The following is a 19,687-nucleotide window of genomic DNA, read 5'->3' as shown; positions in this document are numbered from 1 at the left end:
TTATGTCATTGATTTCCTGCATATTTTTGCATACTTTTCTTTAGTACCAATCTCAATTATATACTGTCCCGTGGAGATGAGATGAAATGTTAGTACAATATTTAGATTTGTAATTTGTTTAATTGATCTCTTTTGGAATGTAAATATAGGATTATTCATGAATTATCACCAAATTTGTTAACAATAAATACAATTGATCTCCAGTGCATTTGATATAACTATGCTGCCTGACATCATTCCTTTGTAAGGGTATATTATAACCACCAGCTGTCATAGGTGTGGTCCTCTGTAGCTCAGCTGGTAGAGCACGGCGCTTGTAACGCCAAGGTAGTGGGTTCGATCCCCGGGACCACCCATACACACAAAAAATAAAATAAAAAAATGTATGCACGCATGACTGTAAGTCGCTTTGGATAAAAGCATCTGCTAAATGGCATATTATTATTAAGAAGAATGCCAACACACTGGTATAACTTGGGAAGGGTTTTATCAATGCAGAGAAGCAAATATTCAACTGAATTACAGACGGGACATAAATTGAAGAGGCATTATTAAGTTAAAAGTTACCCATCAGTCAACTATTTTATAATGAACTGTTTCACCAAGAAACGTGAGGCCGCGACGTTGTGTTTGGCACGACGTAGAAAATCAGGAGACAGAAATGGCTTTAGGTCTATTTGATAACAATATACTACAGTGATACCACACACAAATCATATTCTTGATTAACTCAAGATGAATCAGGAAAAGTCACATGATCTCTGTCAATCTACCTCAACCAGCAGGGAGACTGCTTCCCCCTCCCATCTGTAGGCAGAACGTTCTGCTGCTCTAGTCTCTGGAAGTCATTGAATTCCAATTCAGAATCTTGGTGATGGGAGCCCATTGTTATTTCAAGGGCAGAATTCTATTGAGATGTCCATCCATGGGCAATTGTTGATGCTGGCTACAATGCTACTGTTAACAGCTCAGCCGAGTGTTTCTGTAGGTGCCTGTTGAGGTGTGTGCGGCGGGTGTAGCTCTTGTCACAGTGAGGGCAGGGGTACGGACGCACCCCAGAGTGGGTCAACAGGTGCTTCTTCAGATCAAACTTCCTCTTCAGGCTCTTCCCACACTCTGGACAAGAGAACGGCTTCTCACCTGAGGGACAGGACAGTATTTAGATTAGGACAATAAATCAAGGTTACTTCAGATTAGTTATTTCAGATTACACAGAAGAACTACGATTAAATCATTTGTTTTATTATTATCAATCACAAATGTATAAACGTATTGCATATGTAAGTCGCTCTGGATAAGAGCGTCTGCTAAATGACGTAAATGTAAATGTAAATATGTCCTGCATCACATATTCTTGGACAAATGACAACGACAGTGTATCATCATCCATTGACACCAAATAGTTGTATATCAACGGCCCCCTTAAAGGGATACTTCGGGATGTTGGGCCTGTATCTACAGTGCATTGGGAAAGTATTCAGACCCCTTGACTTTTTCCACATTTTGTTACTTTACAGCCGTATTCTAAAATTGATTAAATTGTGTTTTTTCCTCATTAATCTACACACAGTACCCCATAATGACAAAGCAAAAACAGGTTTGTAGACATTTTTACACATTTATAAAACAAAAACAACTGAAATATTACATTTGCATAAGTATTCAGACCCTTTACTCAGTACTTTGTTGAAGCACCTTTGGCAGCGATTACAGCATCGAGTCTGTCAGGTTGGATGGGGAGCATCGCTGCACAGCTATTTTCAGGTCTCTCCAGAGATGTTCGATTGGGTTCAAGTCTGGGCTCTGGCTGGGCCACTTAAGGACCTTCAGAGACTTGTCCCGAAGCCACTCCTGCGTTGTCTTGGCTGTGTGCTTAGGGTCGTTGTCCTGTTGGAAGGTGAAGGGTCGCCCCAGTATGAGGTCCTGAGCACTCTGGAGCAGGCTTTCATCAAGGATCTCTCTGTACTTTGCTTTATTCATCTTTCCCTCGATCCCGACTAGTCTCCCAGTCCCTGTTGCTGAAAAACATCCCCACAGCACGATGCTGCGAACACCATGCTTCACCGTAGGGATGGTGCCTGGTTTCCTCCAGATGTGACGCTTGACATTCTGACCAAAGAGTTCAATCTTGGTTTCATCAGACTAGAGAATCTTGTTTCTCATGGTCTGAAAGTCCTTTTGGTGCTTTTTGACAAACTCCAAGCGGGCTGTCATGTGCCTTTTACTGAGGAGTGGCTTCCATCTGGCCACTCTACCATAAAGGCCTGATTGGTGGAGTGCTGCAGAGATGGTTGTCCTTCTGGAAGGTTCTTCCATCTCCACAGAGGAACTCTGGAGCTCTGTCAGAATGACCATCGGGTTCTTGGTCACCTCCCTGACTAAGGCCCTTCTACCCCGATTGCTCAGTTTGGCCGGGCAGCCAGCTCTAGGAAGAGTCTTGGTGGTTCCAAACTTCTTCCATTTAAGAATGATGGAGGCCACTGTGTTCTTGGGGACCTTCAATGCTGCAGAAATGTTTTGGTACCCTTTCCCAGATCTGTGCCTCTACACAATCCTGTCTCAGAGCTCTATGGACAATTCCTTCAACCTCATGGCTTGGTTTTTGCTCTGACATGCACTGTCAACTGTGGGACCTTATATAGACAGGTGTGTGCCTTTCCAAATCATGTCCAATCAATTGAATTTACCACAGATGGACTCCAATCAAGTTGTAGAAACATCTCAAGGATGATCAATGGAAACAGGATGCACCTGAGCTCAATTTCGAGTCTAAAGGTATTTCTGTTATTTATTTTTAAGACATTTCCCAAAATAAATAAAAATCTGTTTTCGCTTTATCATAAATGGGGTCATGTGTGTAAATTGATGAAGAAGAAAAAATAATGTAATCCCTTTTAGAATAAGGCTGTAACGTAACAAAATGTGGAAAAGGGGAAGGGGTCTGAATACTTTCCTAATGCACTGTACTTCCCCAGAGTCAGATGAACTCGTGGATACCATTGTTATGTCTCTGTGTTCAGTATGAAGGAAGTTAGAGATAGTTTTGTGAGCCAATGCTAACTAGCATTAGTGAAATGACTGAAAGTCTATGGGTCTACTAGCATGCTAGAGCATACCCATAGACTTCCACTCACTGCGTTAAAACTAGTTAGCAATTGCGATAGCGCTAGTTAGCAACTTCCTTCAAACTGCACGCAGAGACATAAAAATGGTATCCACGAGTTCATCTGACTCTGGGGAAGTAGATAAAGGGCATCATTACCAACATCCCCAACTATCCCTTTAACTACATGCTCCTGGTCCTGACCTGAGTGTGTCTTCATGTGTTCTGTCAGGTGACAGGATATGGAGAATGTCTTCCCACAGTCAACACAGCTGTAAGGTCTCTCCCCTGTGTGACAGCGCATGTGTTTCTGCAGGTCCCCACCTGAGGGCCATGCCTTGCCGCACACGTCACACACGTACGGCCTCTCGCCCGTGTGCCGCCGTACGTGCACATTCAACCCGGCGAGCGCCGTAAAGCGTTTCCCGCAGTAGGAGCAGTGGAAGGGCTTCTCGCCTGTGTGGATCCGGAGGTGTCCCTCCATGCCGTCTTTGGTCCGGAAGCGTTTGCCGCAGCGGGCGCAGAGGAAGGGCTTCTCCTCCGAGTGGGTTCTGAGGTGAGACTGGAGGGACCCCAGAGTAGTGAAGCTCTTCTCACACTGGTCACATTGATGAGGTCTGTCCACAAGATGGCTTCTCTGGTGGATCCTCATGAGAGTCAGGCCTGTAAACGTATCCTCACAGTAACGGCATTTGTACCTCGGCCCCTCGCTCCCCTCGGGGGCCGGATGGGTCTGCTGGTGTTTGATTAGTTTGGCCTGCGAGGTGAACGTCTCGCCGCAGACAGGGCAGATAAGCTTGGGTACGCGGTGCATCTGCCGGTGGGCGTCGCGCTCCTTCGCCGAGCCGAACACACGCTCACACTGGGTGCAGGCGAAGCCACCACCGGACGAGTGAGTCTGCTTGTGATTGGTCAGGCTGGAGAGGAGGCGGAAGCGTTTGCCGCACAGGCAGCACTGGTGCAGCGGCTGGGCCCAGTGGGTCTTGTGGTGTCGGGTCAGTTCCAGCTGGGTCCTAAAGCCCGCCCCACATTGAAAACAGGTGTTGGTCTTGTGGGTGAGGCGGTGACGGTACTGCTCACGGAGCGACGCAAACCCCTTCCCGCACTGGGGGCAGTCGAAAGTGGCGTTGACACACACAGAGCGCTTGTGGTCGTTCAGGCTCCAGGGCGTTGGGAAGCCAATGCCACACTTGGAGCATTTGTAGCGGCCGCCTCGTGAGTGTGTGGTCAGGTGACGCAGCACCTGGGAGCGGTAGATGAAACACTTCCCGCACGTCGGGCACTTGTGGGCAACACGCCGGGGATTGTGGGATACGCTAGAGGGGTGCGTCTCGGAAGACGAGGACTCACCTGTGGGGCTGTCTGTGAGGAAACAGGAAGAGAAGGTGAGAGGTACAGTGGGGGAAAAAAGTATTTAGTCAGCCACCAATTGTGCAAGTTCTCCCACTTAAAAAGATGAGAGAGGCCTGTAATTTTCATCATAGGTACACGTCAACTATGACAGACAAAATGAGAAAAAAAATCCAGTAAATCACATTGTAGGATTTTTAATGAATTTATTTGCAAATTATGGTGGAAAATAAGTATTTGGTCAACAACAAAAGTTTCTCAATACTTTGTTATATACCCTTTGTTGGCAATGACACAGGTCAAACGTTTTCTGTAAGTCTTCACAAGGTTTTCACACACTGTTGCTGGTATTTTGGCCCATTCCTCCATGCAGATCTCCTCTAGAGCAGTGATGTTTTGGGGCTGTCGCTGGGCAACACGGACTTTCAACTCCCTCCAAAGATTTTCTATGGGGTTGAGATCTGGAGACTGGCTAGGCCACTCCAGGACCTTGAAATGCTTCTTACGAAGCCACTCCTTCGTTGCCCGGGGCCACTCCTTCGTTGCCCGGGCGGTGTGTTTGGGATCATTGTCATGCTGAAAGACCCAGCCACGTTTCATCTTCAATGCCCTTGCTGATGGAAGGAGGTTTTCACTGAAAATCTCACGATACATGGCCCCATTCATTCTTTCCTTTACACGGATCAGTCGTCCTGGTCCCTTTGCAGAAAAACAGCCCCAAAGCATGATGTTTCCACCCCCATGCTTCACAGTAGGTATGGTGTTCTTTGGATGCAACTCAGCATTCTTTGTCCTCCAAACACGACGAGTTGAGTTTTTACCAAAAAGTTCTATTTTGGTTTCATCTGACCATATGACATTCTCCCAATCCTCTTCTGGATCATCCAAATGCACTCTAGCAAACTTCAGACGGGCCTGGACATGTACTGGCTTAAGCAGGGGGACACGTCTGGCACTGCAGGATTTGAGTCCCTGGCGGCGTAGTGTGTTACTGATGGTAGGCTTTATTACTTTGGTCCCAGCTCTCTGCAGGTCATTCACTAGGTCCCCCCGTGTGGTTCTGGGATTTTTGCTCACCGTTCTTGTGATCATTTTGACCCCACGGGGTGAGATCTTGCGTGGAGCCCCAGATCGAGGGAGATTATCAGTGGTCTTGTATGTCTTCCATTTCCTAATAATTGCTCCCACAGTTGATTTCTTCAAACCAAGCTGCTTACCTATTGCAGATTCAGTCTTCCCAGCCTGGTGCAGGTCTACAATTTTGTTTCTGGTGTCCTTTGACAGCTCTTTGGTCTTGGCCATAGTGGAGTTTGGAGTGTGACTGTTTGAGGTTGTGGACAGGTGTCGTTTATACTGATAACAAGTTCAAACAGGTGCCATTAATACAGGTAACGAGTGGAGGACAGAGGAGCCTCTTAAAGAAGTTGTTACAGGTCTGTGAGAGCCAGAAATCTTGCTTGTTTGTAGGTGACCAAATACTTATTTTCCACCATAATTTGCAAATAAATTCATAAAAAATCCTACAATGTGATTTTCTGGATTTTTTTCCCTCAATTTGTCTGTCATAGTTGACGTGTACCTATGATGAAAATTACAGGCCGCTCTCATCTTTTTAAGTGGGAGAACTTGCACAATTGGTGGCTGACTAAATACTTTTTTTCCCCACTGTATGTTGTGTTTTATTAGGATCCCCATTAGTTGGTGCAAAAGCAGCAGCTACTCTTCCTGGGGTCCACACAAAACATAAAACATGACATAATACAGAACATGAATAGACAAGAACAGCTCAAGGACAGAACTACATCAATTTTTAAAAGGCACACGAGAGGATAAGCAGAGAGGATGTTGGGAAATTGAATTTGTGATGGAGGACACAACACCTGATAGGGAGCTGCAGCACAGGAGGTTGGTGGCACCTTAATTGGGGAAGACAGGCTCGTGGTAATGACTGGAGCGGAATTGGTGGAATGGTATCAAACACAACAAACACATGGTTTCCAGGTGTTTGATGCCATTCCATTTGCTCCGTTCCGGTCATTATTATGAGCCGTCCTCCCCTCAGCAGTCTCCTGTGAGCTGCAGGTGGTTAGGAGGGTATAAGACACTCACCTGTGTCACTCTCCACCATAATACATTCTACAGGCTTATCAGACGACTCAGGGATGATGCTGAGGGGGGAAAAGAACATGTCATGTTAATCATTCATCATTTACTCAATACTCACTCACACACAGTTCGCCTTTTGTCACTGTTCAAATACTGTACAGTCAAAACAAACAAGAAGATACAATCTGTCCATACTTGCTGTCACGCTACTGCATTCCTAACACACACACACACACACTTTCCTCCTCAGTGTGGTGTGGGCCACACACTGTACAAACACACTTTCTAAACACCCACACATACTCTGTCCACACCAATTGTCACACTAACACACACACACACTTACCATTCAAAACACCCATGCTGATACAATCTGTCCATACTTATACAGCATTCCTAACACACACACACACACACGCTGACCACACTTACCTCCCCGGTGAAGCCTGGGGCTTTTGGCTGCTCACAGGAACAGTTTTTCTCTCTGGTGAGGGCCTGCTCTGTCCTGAGGGAGAGTTGACTGCAGTCTGCCCCCTGCAGGCCACAGGCAGGGTGAGAGTGGGTGCAGACTGGGAGACGACAGCAAGAGAGGGCTGGTCCGGCTGGGGGATAATCATTATAGATTGGCTCTGAACAATGAAACCCAGAATCCCTAGGTCGGATGTTTCAGTTTCTCCTGCCAATCTATTGGCTGATCCCTGGTCTTGACCAATCAGCTCGGCTACTCTCGATTTCTCATCGTCCTCTCGTTTGACGCAGACCGTCTCCTGTTCTTCTCCTCTCTCTTCATCCATCCTTTCCTTGGGGAAGGGTTCTGACTCACTGTCAGAGTCGGCAGATGGATGGTACACCATCATATTTGGAAGGCAAACAGGTAGAGAGCTGAGGAGGTTGGTCTGGGATGGGCTGGAGTCTGCACAAGACAAGCGAGAAACACAGTTGTAAACTATTTAAATACAATTTTACTAAACTGCTAAAACAACTGAGACTACAGACGTACCTGGTGACGTACCTCTATTTACCAGGTGTTCCCGGCAGCACATCTGGCTCTGCAGTACAGACCTCAGCCCGTCACTGTGGGGGACAGACTGCAGACATTCATCCACACCACCGGGGACAGAGTCGAGCCAGGAGGCAGCCTGGGGAACACAGGGGGGGGGAGATGTGTGGTTGATGAATGCAGTCGATGTGTGGTGGTCAAAGTGTGGTTGATAAATGTGGTCAATATGTAGCCTGTGTAGTCTCTTAGTGGTGAAGTTGGGGTTGACATGTGGTCGCCGGTAACTGTGTACCTGTTTAAAGTCTGGTACTGGCAGCAGCTCCTCCAGCCTGGAGAGGAACACACACACCAGAGACTCCAGCTCTGCATTAAAGTATTGACCAAACTGAGAGAGAGAGAGAGAGAGAGAGAGAGAGAGAGAGAGAGAGAGAGAGAGAGAGAGAGAGAGAGAGAGAGAGAGAGAGAGAGAGAGAGAGAGAGAGAGAGAGAGAGAGAGAGAGAGAGAGAGAGAGAGAGAGAGAGAGAGAGAGAGAGAGAAAGATAGAGAGAGAGAGAGGAAGAGAGAGAGAGAGAGAGAGAGAGAGAGAGAGAGAGAGAGAGAGAGAGAGAGAGAGAGAGAGAGAGAGAGAGAGAGAGAGAGAGAGAGAGAGAGAGAGAGAGAGAGAGAGAGAGAGAGAGAGAGAGAGAGAGAGAGAGAGAGAGAACAATTCTTCACTGAACCCAGAGATTAGTAGATTGCTGCATGTTACTCAAGTGACGAAAGAGTCATTTTCTTACAGCCCATCGATCTCCTGGACTCCTCCGAGTGTACGCCATGAGCCTGGCTTTGGCATCCTCGAAGGCCTTGTCACTGGACTGTAAAAACAACAGACACATACCTTAGCGTGTGTCAGGGCCAAAGCATCCCTCTCAGCACTCGGTGTCCCCATTCTGCCACTCGGTTCCCTCCCTTTACTCCACCCTTTCACTCTATACGTTCAGTAAAAGGCAGGTGTAAAACTCCAGTTCCCATGAGCCCCCTCTCTCACCTGTGTCAGACAGATGGACTGGATCCTGTCCAGGTGAGTCTGGATGAGGTCTGGGGCGACGTTCTCACCTATCCACTCCTGGGACATCTGCAACACGGACCGATCGGGAGGTCCGTTTAAAATTACTCAAGGCACAGATTTGCAAGGCACAGAGGTGAACTTCTGATTTGCAGCACATGGAAAATACTGTGTAGGTTACTGCTAGAAGAAATGCATGTGGCCTCCAGAGTGACGCAGCGGTTTAAGGCACTACATCGCAGTGCTAGAGGCGTCACTACACATCCGGGTTCGATCCCGGGCTGTGTCGCAGCCGGCCGCGACCGGGAGAACCATGAGGTGGCGCACAATTGGCCCAGCGTCTTCTGGGTTAGGGGATAATTTTGGCCGGCTGGGATGTCCTTGTCCCATCGCGCTCTAGCAACTCCTTGTGGAGGCCGGGCGCATGCACGCTGACTTCAGTCGCCAGCTATACGTGTTTCCTCCGACACATTGGTGCGGCTGGCTTCCGGGTTAAGCGAGCAGTGCGGCTTGGCGGGGTCGTGTTTCGGAGGACGCATGGCTCTCGACTTTCGCCTCTCCCGAGTCCATACGGGAGTTGCAGAGATGGGACAAGACTGTAACTACAAATTGGGGAGAAAAAGGGGTAAAAAGTACAAACGTTTTTTGTTGTTGAAGAAACGCATGCACACACACACACCTTTGCTCTGAGGCCCAGAAGCAGTACTGCTCTCTGCCTGTCAGTCAGTAGTTCTGGAACTGCCTCTGTGACCAAACACACAAAGTCCTCCAGCTTCCCATAATGCTCCAAACTCTGCCGCTCCACCACCTGCCACATGACCGCTGACATCAGACGCAGCGGTGGCACCAGGAGTCTCAGAGAGGAGAGAGGGAGGGGGCCATCTGTGGGGAAAGAAAAGAGGGGGAGGTAAGTATGTATAGACAGGCAGGCTACACAAAGCACATATTGGCCCGGTTTGAATACTTCTTGCGTGTCCAGCCTGAGATTGGAATGTTAGGAGTTCGATCCCTAGCCAAGTCATACCAAAGACTGTAAAAATGGGACCAGATGCGTCTCTGCTTCGCACTCAGCAATGGATTGTGGGTAAGGCCCTGCGATAGACTAGTGTCCTGTCCAACGGGAGTACACATCAAGCTGCCTCACGCTTCAGAAAACAGGAGATACAGTGGCTTGCGAAAGTATTCACCCCCCTTAGCATTTTTCCTATTTTGTTGCCTTACAACCTGGAATTTAAATGGATATTTGGGGGGGGGGGGGGGGGGTTGTATCGTTTGATTTACACAACATGCCTACCACTTTGAAGATGCAAAATATTTTTTTATTGTGAAACAGACAAGAAATAAGACAAAGAAACAGAAAACTTGAGCGTGCATAACTATTCACCCCCCCAAAGTCAATACTTTGTAGAGCCACCTTTTGCAGCAATTACAGCTGCAAGTCTCTTGGGGTATGTCTCTATAAGCTTGGCACATCTAGCCACTGGGATGTTTGCCCATTCTTCAAGGCAAAACTGCTCCAGCTCCTTCAAGTTGGATGGGTTCCGCTGATGAGAGGTGTTGGGTTTGCACCAGACATAGTGTTTTCCTTGATGGCCAAAAAGCTCAATTTTAGTCTCATTTGACCAGAGTACCTTCTACCATATGTTTGGGTGGGCGGCCCTCTCTTGGCAGGTTTGTTGTGGTGCCATATTCTTTCAATTTTTTTATTATGGATTTAATGGTGCTCCGTGGGACGTTCAAAGTTTCTGGTATTTTTTAATAACGCAACCCTGATCTGTAGTTCTCCACAACTTTGTCCCTGACCTGTTTGGAGAGCTCCTTGGTCTTCATGGTACCGCTTGCTTGGTGGTGCCCCTTGCTTAGTGGTGTTGCAGACTCTGGGGCCTTCCAGAACAGGTGTATATATACTGATCATTTCACTTCACCAATTTCACTATTTTGTGTATGTCCATTACATCAAATCCAAATAAAAAATCCATTTAAATTACAGGTTGTAATGCAACAAAATAGGAAAAACACCAAGGGGGATGAATACTTTTGCAAGGCACTGTAGGCTCATGCAAGGCTACTTACTTACTTACTTACTTTATAGTACAGCAGTGCTTACTTCAAAGAAGGATGGAAGTTAGGTGAGATGCAAGTGTTCAAACACATTTCACCATATCCAAGAATCACACCACTTGTTTTCACTGTGAATAGCTCTGGTCTAGGACATCAGAGGGACAGTGTGAGCTGTACTGGCCAAGTATAGGTACCTGCATATATTGAGTGTCTGAAAGTGAGCATTGCTAAATAAGTGGGAGGATCAACATAAGCAGGTATATGGAAACCTAACAGCTAATTAGGCAGATTGGTTGCCATTCAAGATCATTTTGCCTGGCTGCTTGCTGCTTCCTTATAGTGTTTTAGCTAAACTGGTTAGGCAGGTTAGGATAATTACCTTGGCAGGTTAGGATAATTAACGTGGCAGGTTTAGAAGAACTAGTCTAGCACGTTGGGAGAATGAGGTTAAGGTTAGGAAAAGGGTTAGGTTTAAAGCCAATTTATGCTTGATCCGAAAATGTGGTCGGAGGCTTCCTATGGAGGGTGTGACGCAATTTCGGAGCCTACGGAGGCATGCAGAGGCCAAATCAAACTCCATACCGCATTGCCGTGCACCTCTCAAATTGTATAACAATGCGGTGGCGCTGTATAGCTCCGCATTGACATGATTGGTTGACGGTAGGTGAGGGCAGGAGGTTCTGTACAAACACAAACTCACTTCCTTGACAACTTCCTTGGGGGGAAGATGATGCTGAATTCGAATAAAACAGCGAGTCGAGCAAAGTTGGTGATGACGAATGTTCTGAATGGACAACAGTAGCAGCGAAAACAGGAACCAAAAGGAAATTGTCTAAAATTGGAGTGGAGGATACGTGTATGAATGACAATGAATCACTTCTTTGTTAAGTAAGGATGAATATGTGGGAAACCCGTTTGAGGTGTCGAAGATGGTGAAGTGGAGTCTGTCAGAGTGACCAGGAGTGGTCTTATTTTGATTCAATGTATTTCTGAAGATTAGAGGAAGATTGCAATGAGCCTCAAAAGAATCCAGACAACAGAAGTTTTGTGTTTTGAACTTCGGAGTAGAGCACCCGTCAAAGGAGTCATCTCAGGGGTGACGACGGATGTTCAGGTTGAATACCTGAAGAAAAAATTCCTGGTGTTCTTGGTGCCCGGTGCCTGACCCGCTGGGTGAATGGAGAAAAAGAAGAAAGTCTGTCGGTTCTGTTGTTTTTTGCTAAAGAGCAAATCTACGCATGTGAAGCTTGGTTATGTAAGACACGCTGTAAGAGCTTTCGTCCTCAAACCATTGCAGTGTAAGAATTGTAAAGGATTTGGCTATGTTTCAAGTGTGTGCAGACAGACAGATTATATTGAAGAATGGTGTGTAGAAGGACGACGGTGTTGCAATTGTGGTGTGGATCATGATCCCGAGTTCCTGGAGTGCCCTGTAAGGCCGAAGGAGATTGAGGTGCCAAAAGATAGAGCGGTCAATCGAATTTCCTATGCGGAGGCGATTAAAATAATTGAGAAAACAAGTGATGCTAGTGAAGATATGGTAGCGGACGCACCACAGCCTGTAGTAAATGTTTGCTGCCAGTCAAAAGATACCCTGTGTGTTAACATTGTGGATTTTGTGGCGTTCATTGCCACAGTTATAAACTGTACGGCACAAGTCTCAAAGAAGTCTAAGAAACTGGACATTGTTGTGGTTTGGGCAGAAAAGTTTTTGGAACTTAAGGATTTTACATCTGAAGACTTGCAAGGGGTACTGTGTAGCTCAGTTGGTAGAGCATGGCGCTTGCAACGCCAGGGTTGTGGGTTCGATTCCCACGGGGGGCCAGTATGAAAATAAATGTATGAAAATGTATGCACTCACTAACTGTAAGTCGCTCTGGATAAGAGCGTCTGCTAAATGACTAAAATGTCAAATGTACTGGCGCCGGAAGACCCGCCCTCCCAGGTTCCCCTTGAGCCTGTTTAGGGATCAGATCTGTTTTATTTTTTTAACATAAAAGTTGTTTGATTTAGTTTAGTTTATTATTAAATGATTTGGTAGTTTGGTAGTTTTTTTGGTATTTTGTTCCATTTTGGGGAATCCTGTTTACATCCCGCACAGTAGGTGTGATCGCCAATATAGCATAAAAGAAGAAGAAGAAGAAGAAGAATTCCTTCACAACAGCTCTGCGCCATAGATAGAACAATGAGACAGATATTTCACCGGATGTATAAATGTGAGGCATCCGCTTGGCGTTTCCACTCACTACAAGCCCAGTGGCCGGCAGTGGGAGAAGATGGGAATAGATGGAACGAGATAGATTTTGGTCAATTAAATATTTTATCTCAATACAGTTTTCTGTTCCCAAAACTATAATCTGTTACGAACAGAGTGGAGTAAGTTTTGTAGACTTTATCCTTTGCCAAAGTAAAAAAAAAAAGCGCTGTTTAGAAGGAATTAAAAGGCTAATTGAGTTGCACATGCGCACTTCAGAGTAGGCGTTCACTAACAGATATATGCAAATGATGCTGGAACACGCCAATAGGATCTCGCTAGCTCGTGCTTGGCTCTTCCCACCTCCTTGCTTGTTTTGCCCACTATGACTCATTTGTTCCCATTTGAAACGACGGGCTGTGGTCTATCTTGGTTTACTTATAACAATCTTTGTCTGCGCTGTTCGGCGAAGCGCATGAATGCCCTGACTTCTGCAGAGGCCATATCACCCCGTAAATGCTGCTTGACCAATGCAGACGTCGGATTGACCATGCAAAGGTTAGCTAAAATGCTACAAGGAAGCAGCCACGCGAAACGTTCTTGAGTGACAACCAATTTGCCCAATTAGCTGTTAGGTTTCCATATACCCGCTTATGTTGATCCTCCCGCTTATTTCGCAACGCCCACTCATCGTGTGCAGTTACCCATGACTCGTAGCTACTGGTTGGCAAACGTTGTGCATAGGCCACAACACGACCCGAGTGACACTACCAAGCAAGTACGAGTGAGTATCTTTTACAGTTAACCCCACATTTCGCAGGAGATGCACTGAAATTGAGTGTGCAATTTTAGCTAGCTAACGTTAGCTAGCCTATATTTGATACCTAGACTAGAGATAAAGAACTCATACCAGCGGAAGCTAACTTTAGCTAATAGCTAAACTACACCCACAACGGCCTGCTTCCACCGACAGCTTGATTAGTAAGAGCAATCTATATAGCTACCTTGCCACAATCTTTACAGGAATGCATACCCATATTGCTGCCCCGTGGAAATCTTATATGCAGTCTTTTAGTCGTATTTTACAAATGTTGATTGAAGAGGCAAGGCTAGCTGCTCGTTTCCTCGTAAACTGTTGATGAACCGGAAGTTGTTAGAGCGGCAGATAGCCAGCGTGCGTTCTGCGACTCACAACAACAACAAAGCTGATGGATGTTGATACTCAACCAACTTAGGCACGTAACTAGCTAACTTGCAAAACATTTTCCTACTTTTATTGTCTCAGTCATTGGTTTTTGTCAAGTTACGAACTAGCTAACCATGTTTTTCTTGTTATTTTTTTTTTTTTTACCTCAAGACCGTCACTACATGGTATTTAGTGAGACGATCCTATCAGATCTTGTCCACCACGTAACATCACCAGCGGGAGAGCCTTACCTGGGACAGCACATCACAATCCTAGACTCTCCCCTTTCACTTTGGGCCAAGCTTCCTTTCAAGTGCTACAGGAGGACACACCAGAGAAAATGGACAATCAACACACAGATATACTGCAGGTGCAAATAAAGCAGGAGGATGGAGAAGAGCCTCACGATACAGAGGACAGTCTCAAGAGTTCTAATACCAGAGAACAGAAGCCTTGTCACATCTGCCCTGATTGTGGTAAAAGTTATACCCGTTCAGATAATCTTAAAACACACCAGAAAATTCATATGACAGAGAGACCGTACCTCTGCTCTGAGTGTGGTAAAGGTTTTACCCGTACGGATCATTTGAAATCACACCTGAAAACGCATGAAAGAAAAAAGAAGAAACTAAAACACCCGTGTACTGATTGTGTGAAAGGCTTTGTCCATTTGGAGCAGCTTGAAAAACATCTTCAAAAAAATCACCTAACACACAAGGAAAAGAAACCTCACAGCTGTCCAAGGTGTGACGAGAGCTTTTCTGACCTGGAAGAACTAACAACACACTTACCAGTACATACCGAAGAGCTGGCCCTCTACTGCTCTGACTGCGGCAAGCGGTTCTTACACAAAGGAAAATTTGAAAGACACAAGAGAGTACACAGTGGACAAATGCCATACATATGCACTCACTGTGGGGAGGGTTTTACACAGGCACACAGTTTGAAACATCACCAGCGAATACACACTGGGGAGAAACCCTACCTCTGCAACGAGTGTGGGGAGAGTTTCAGACATGATGCAACGTACAGGAGACACAAGCGCAAACACGAGCTACCACCCTCTGAAAAGAAAGCCTATCCTTGCTCAGTATGTGGGAAGACTTTTACCCGCTCCGATGGAGTGATGAGGCATCTGAGAAGGTTCCATTATGGAGAGAGAGCTCTCCAGTGCTCCTGCTGCGACAAACGTTTCTTTCAACAGGACACACTAACCACACACATGAGAATTCACACTGGAGAGAAACCGTACAGTTGCTCTGACTGTGGGAGAAGCTTCTCACAAGATGGCGACCGAAAGAAACACCAGAAGAGGCACCACACTGGAGAGGGTACTTCACCTCTGACCCTCCATGTGGATGGTACAGAGACACACACACTATAACAGAGACATTCACACTAACAGACAGTAACAGGCAGACTCAAGACACAAAAACAGCACAGCGGGCAAACCAGGTTGCAATGAAATAATATTTTTTGTGGATGTGTGTGTGTGTGATAGCATGTGTTTTTCTGTTCTCTCCCCCCCCCCCCCCCTCCCTGTCTCTCTCGCTCTCTGTCTCTCTCTAGTTTAATTAGAGTTCATTGGCAAGGCTAATTTTAGCCCAACTTCTCACTGTTTGTAAGATGCTTACTGCTTATTGCAGCTACTTAAGTGATCATCCCCCACTCTGTTACTCTCTGTTACCCCTCTATTCATCCCCAACTCATTACTCTCTGTTACCCCTCTATTCATCCCCCACTCCGTTACTCTCTGTTACCCCTCTATTCATCCCCCACTCCGTTACTCTCTGTTACCCCTCTATTCATCCCCCACTCCGTTACTCTCTGTTACCCCTCTATTCATCCCCCACTCCGTTACCCCTCTATTCATCCCCCACTCCGTTACTCTTTGTTACCCCTCTATTCATCCCCCACTCCGTTACCCCTCTATTCATCCCCAACTCGTTACTCTCTGTTACCCCTCTATTCATCCCCCACTCCGTTACTCTCTGTTACCCCTCTATTCATCCCCCACTCTGTTACTCTCTGTTACCCCTCTATTCATCCCCAACTCGTTACTCTCTGTTACCCCTCTATTCATCCCCAACTCGTTACTCTCTGTTACCCCTCTATTCATCCCCAACTTGTTACTCTCTGTTACCCCTCTATTCATCCCCCACTCTGTTACTCTCTGTTACCCCTCTATTCATCCCCCACTCCATTATTCTGTTACTCCTCTATTAGTCCACCTCTCTGCTACCTTTTCTGTTCACCCTTCTCTTCATTCATCTCCCCATTATCCTTCTCTTTACCCAAATGAATCCACAAAAACAAACTGGTATTCCTCTTCATTCTATATCTCTAACCTCCTCCCCTTTCCCTGTGCATCCCCCTGTCAGCCCTGCGTTAACCAGATTACAGAGGATTTTCTGCTATTAACACGCTGTTGGGGCCATGGCCTAGCAGTGTATTGTGGTGTCCAGCTTAGCCACACACACCAAACAGATGGTACAATATGAGAGGGAAAGAGAGCGAGAACTACCTCACCACTGATCTGGGTAGAGGGAAACAGGCAGCGATGTGATCGGACAAAGGCCCAGCACGCAGCAGCAAATCCAACCTGATAGTGTCTAGCTATAGCCTCCATATTCTATAGCCTCCATCTTCTAGCCTTAGCCTATCTATACTTCCCCTTGTCTCAACCCAACCCTCTGTCCCAGCCTCTATTCTACCCCAGCCCTCCTCTGGTACTCCCTGGCCTGGCTCCTGAGTGAGCCTCCACTACCCCCTGCTCCCCATGGCAGGTATCATGGACCCTGAGGATACAATTGGAACAGAACCCAAGGCCGAGGATATCATGGAACCTGAGGATAGAATTGGAACAGAGCTGGAGGATAGAATCGTAATGGAACCTGAGGATAGAATTGGAACAGAACTGGAGGATAGAATTGGAACAGAACTGGAGGATAGAATCGTAATGGAAACTGAGGATAGAATTGGAACAGAACTGGAGGATAGAATTGGAACAGAACTGGAGGATAGAATTGGAACAGAACTGGACAATAGAATCGTAATGGAACCTGAGGATAGAATTGGAACAGAACTGGACAATAGAATCGTAATGGAACCTGAGGATAGAATTGGAACAGAACTGGAGGATAGAATCGTAATGGAACCTGAGGATAGAAGTGGAACAGAACTGGACAATAGAATCGTAATGGAACCTGAGGATAGAATTGGAACAGAACTGGACGATAGAATTGTAATGGAACCTGAGGATAGAATTGGAACAGAACTGGACGATAGAATTGGAACAGAACTGGAGGATAGAATCGTAATGGAACCTGAGGATAGAGTGTTCATTGATCCAGAAGGTTCAGATGCTGAGGAGCCAGATGGGATTCTCAATGAGCCAGAAGATCCAGAGGAGCAACAGGAGGAAGATGATGAAGAGGATAATGATAACATATTTGCCACACTGATGGGCCGCTACAAGAAAGCAGCAGAACAGGAGGACAATGATAAAGGGGTGGAGAAAAGAGAGGCAGTGATAGAGGAGAGGAAGAACAGCTTCGAACGACAAGCTCCACCACGGGCTGACCGGCGGCAATCCCTACCCTGTCCGGTGAGTCTGTTTACGTGTGAGATGCTGTTGTAGAGGAATCTGCTTTGTCTTTGGGAGTTGTATACACAGAGCTTTAGGGGTGAGATTTGAGGGGGAGGGTCAGAGCTAGGGCTGCTGGGTTTGACTACTGACACTCATTACAGTCACAGTCACTCCACCAGGATCCTTTACCACCCACCGACCCACCACAGGGCTCTTCAGCTCCTGGCCTGGAGCCCAAAGTACAGGTAGATAGCCATGTCCTCTTTCTCACGCTCAGTGTTATAGGAGTTTCCAGGTGAACAAGAAGGAGAGCAGTCGTAGGGTAAAGTCAATCAAAAATCTATCCGGTTTATTACAAGTTGCAACCGGGAGACACCACCCAGCACAGAAGCAGAGGAAATGTCTAACTGGCCTCTTGGAGACCTGCCCTTTTTATATCCTAATCAGACAGCAACAAATGTTCTGTAAACAGCAGCCAGAGAGATTTGATGGAAGTCAAAACAAAAAGGCAGTGACTGTCAGCCAGAGAAATAAAAGTCATCCCATTGCTTTGTTGTGCCTTAGCCACAGCCAGGGGACAGGAACTCTAATAGGATTAGAATAGGCTAAAGAGCTACAGAGCAGGAGCATCATTTAGACACACACACACACACACACCTCCCTCCGGTGTGAGGGTATGTTTACTTGAGTTCCTCCTGTTGTGAATTCGGATGCATTTACTGAATTATCTGTCTCTCACCCCCCCACTCTCCCGTCATCTCTCTCTCTGTTTTTCTATATCTCTCTATATATATATATCTGTGTTTCTCTCTGTTTCTCTCTCAGGCTCAACTCACAGCGATGATGCAGTTGTCTCGTCTCCACAACGCTACCAGGGCCCCGTCACCCGCCAGGCCAAACTCCCTGCAATGCATCTCGTCCACTGAGGATCCTGGCTGCCCGAAACCAGCCAATATGGAGCGACAATCCTCCATGATTCCATCCACCATTCCAGAGCTGGCCGGAATGCCAAAGATTAAAATGCAAACACGGTTCCGCAGGCGGAATGTCATGTCTCTGGTAGGCTTGCGGTGTGTGTGTGTGTGATGGCCAGGTTGGGGTCTTTCTGAGAACACCGCTTTAGTCTAATTCCATTCAATTAACACTTTGTTAACAGTAAATCTGTGTGTGTGTTGCAGAGCGACGCCGATCGTGTGTGTCTCATCTGCCATGATGACCTGCACAGAGGAGGGAGTGGAATCAGGACGCTGCACTGCTCTCATAGCTTTCACAGTGAGGTAAGAGCAGCTTGAAAACACACACACACTCTCTTTCTCTCTCACACACACTCTTTCTCTCTCTCTCTCTCCCTGAAGTGTATAGAGGAGTGGCTGTGGAGGAAGCAGGCGTGTCCTACGTGTCGTGTGCAGGTGGTGCTCTTGCCAGAACCACTCTACTGGAGCTCCACTCGGGTCAAAGTACCCTGACAACCACGTAGAACAGTCTAGAACTGGACAGAACCAGCTACAACAGCCTAGAACTGAACAGAACCACCTAGAACAGCTTAGAACTGCCCAGAACTGTCTAGAACTGGACCCAACCTCCCACAACTGCATATAGCTGGAAAGAACAACATAGAACTGCCTAGACCCAGACAGAAATACACAGAACCGGGAAGAACTACCCAGAACTGCAGAGAACCCATGAAGAACTGCAGAAAAACACTCAGAACTGCCTAGAGTAATGAACCGTTCAGAACTGTCTAGATACAGACAGAACTTATCCCTCAAATCTCTATCTAGAGTGCTGTGCTTCTCTGTATTCTCCCAAATCCCAATAATCCAGTATCTTCTAAAATTGTTTGTGTGATAGTGTATGAGTGAAATGTATGGATTTTTTCAAAGGTTTTTCTTATAAGGATTGATTCAACCTGTGTTTATCTCAAGATTTAACGTTTGTTTAGTCGATTAGGGCATTTACATTTTTACATTGTATCCTATCTTTGTCTTTGTTTTTGCCAAGTCCTTGAATAAAATACTTGGTTGTTCTAATTGTAAAATGCTTGCTAAATTG

At 46.4% G+C, this 19,687-nt stretch overlaps 2 protein-coding genes across 5 annotated transcripts; one reads left to right on the top strand and one right to left on the bottom strand.

The window, feature by feature from the left end:
• Positions 1-378: 378 nt before the first annotated feature.
• On the bottom strand, positions 379-14,082 carry LOC311109453 (uncharacterized protein). Of its 4 annotated transcripts, none has more exons than XM_084152356.1 (10): positions 13,865-14,082; positions 9,285-9,487; positions 8,588-8,674; positions 8,337-8,414; positions 7,852-7,944; positions 7,560-7,698; positions 6,992-7,472; positions 6,563-6,621; positions 3,308-4,465; positions 379-1,140 (listed from the first exon to the last, which is right to left on the bottom strand). In XM_084152356.1, exons 2-10 carry the CDS (start codon positions 9,432-9,434, stop codon positions 947-949), a joined length of 2,439 nt encoding a protein of 812 aa, XP_084008482.1. In that variant the 5' UTR covers positions 9,435-9,487; positions 13,865-14,082; the 3' UTR covers positions 379-946. The 4 variants fall into 4 exon arrangements, with proteins under 4 accessions (XP_084008482.1, XP_084008480.1, XP_084008483.1 ...); XM_084152354.1 differs by having other exon boundaries at positions 13,894-14,082; XM_084152357.1 differs by having other exon boundaries at positions 380-1,140; positions 7,572-7,698.
• Positions 13,537-19,665, top strand: LOC311109456 (uncharacterized protein). Its single transcript, XM_084152363.1, has 5 exons — positions 13,537-13,644; positions 14,218-17,653; positions 18,461-18,694; positions 18,814-18,912; positions 18,991-19,665. The coding sequence occupies exons 2-5, from the start codon at positions 16,826-16,828 to the stop codon at positions 19,099-19,101; spliced, it is 1,272 nt and encodes a 423-aa protein (XP_084008489.1). The 5' UTR covers positions 13,537-13,644; positions 14,218-16,825; the 3' UTR covers positions 19,102-19,665.
• Positions 19,666-19,687: the final 22 nt, after the last annotated feature.

The sequence above is a fragment of the Coregonus lavaretus genome (genome assembly GCF_964263955.1).
Source record: "Coregonus lavaretus genome assembly, chromosome: 35".
Lineage (NCBI taxonomy): Eukaryota > Metazoa > Chordata > Actinopteri > Salmoniformes > Salmonidae > Coregonus > Coregonus lavaretus.
Note: the sequence above shows the minus strand (reverse complement) of the source record. Positions and strands in the feature narration are given on the sequence as shown.

Bases quoted from the DNA above. Each gene is read 5' to 3' on its own strand.
- LOC311109456 (XM_084152363.1), top strand. From the start codon at position 16,826: ATGGCAGGTATCATGGACCCTGAGGATACAATTGGAACAGAACCCAAG. The intron at 18,695-18,813 runs GTAGGCTTGCGG...TGTGTGTTGCAG, and splicing joins GGCGGAATGTCATGTCTCTG to AGCGACGCCGATCGTGTGTG. The intron at 18,913-18,990 runs GTAAGAGCAGCT...CTCTCCCTGAAG, and splicing joins CTCATAGCTTTCACAGTGAG to TGTATAGAGGAGTGGCTGTG.
- LOC311109453 (XM_084152354.1), bottom strand. The intron at 8,415-8,587 runs GTGAGAGAGGGG...TTGTTTTTACAG, and splicing joins AGTCCATCTGTCTGACACAG to TCCAGTGACAAGGCCTTCGA. The intron at 7,473-7,559 runs GTACGTCTGTAG...TGTCTTGTGCAG, and splicing joins AAATAGAGGTACGTCACCAG to ACTCCAGCCCATCCCAGACC.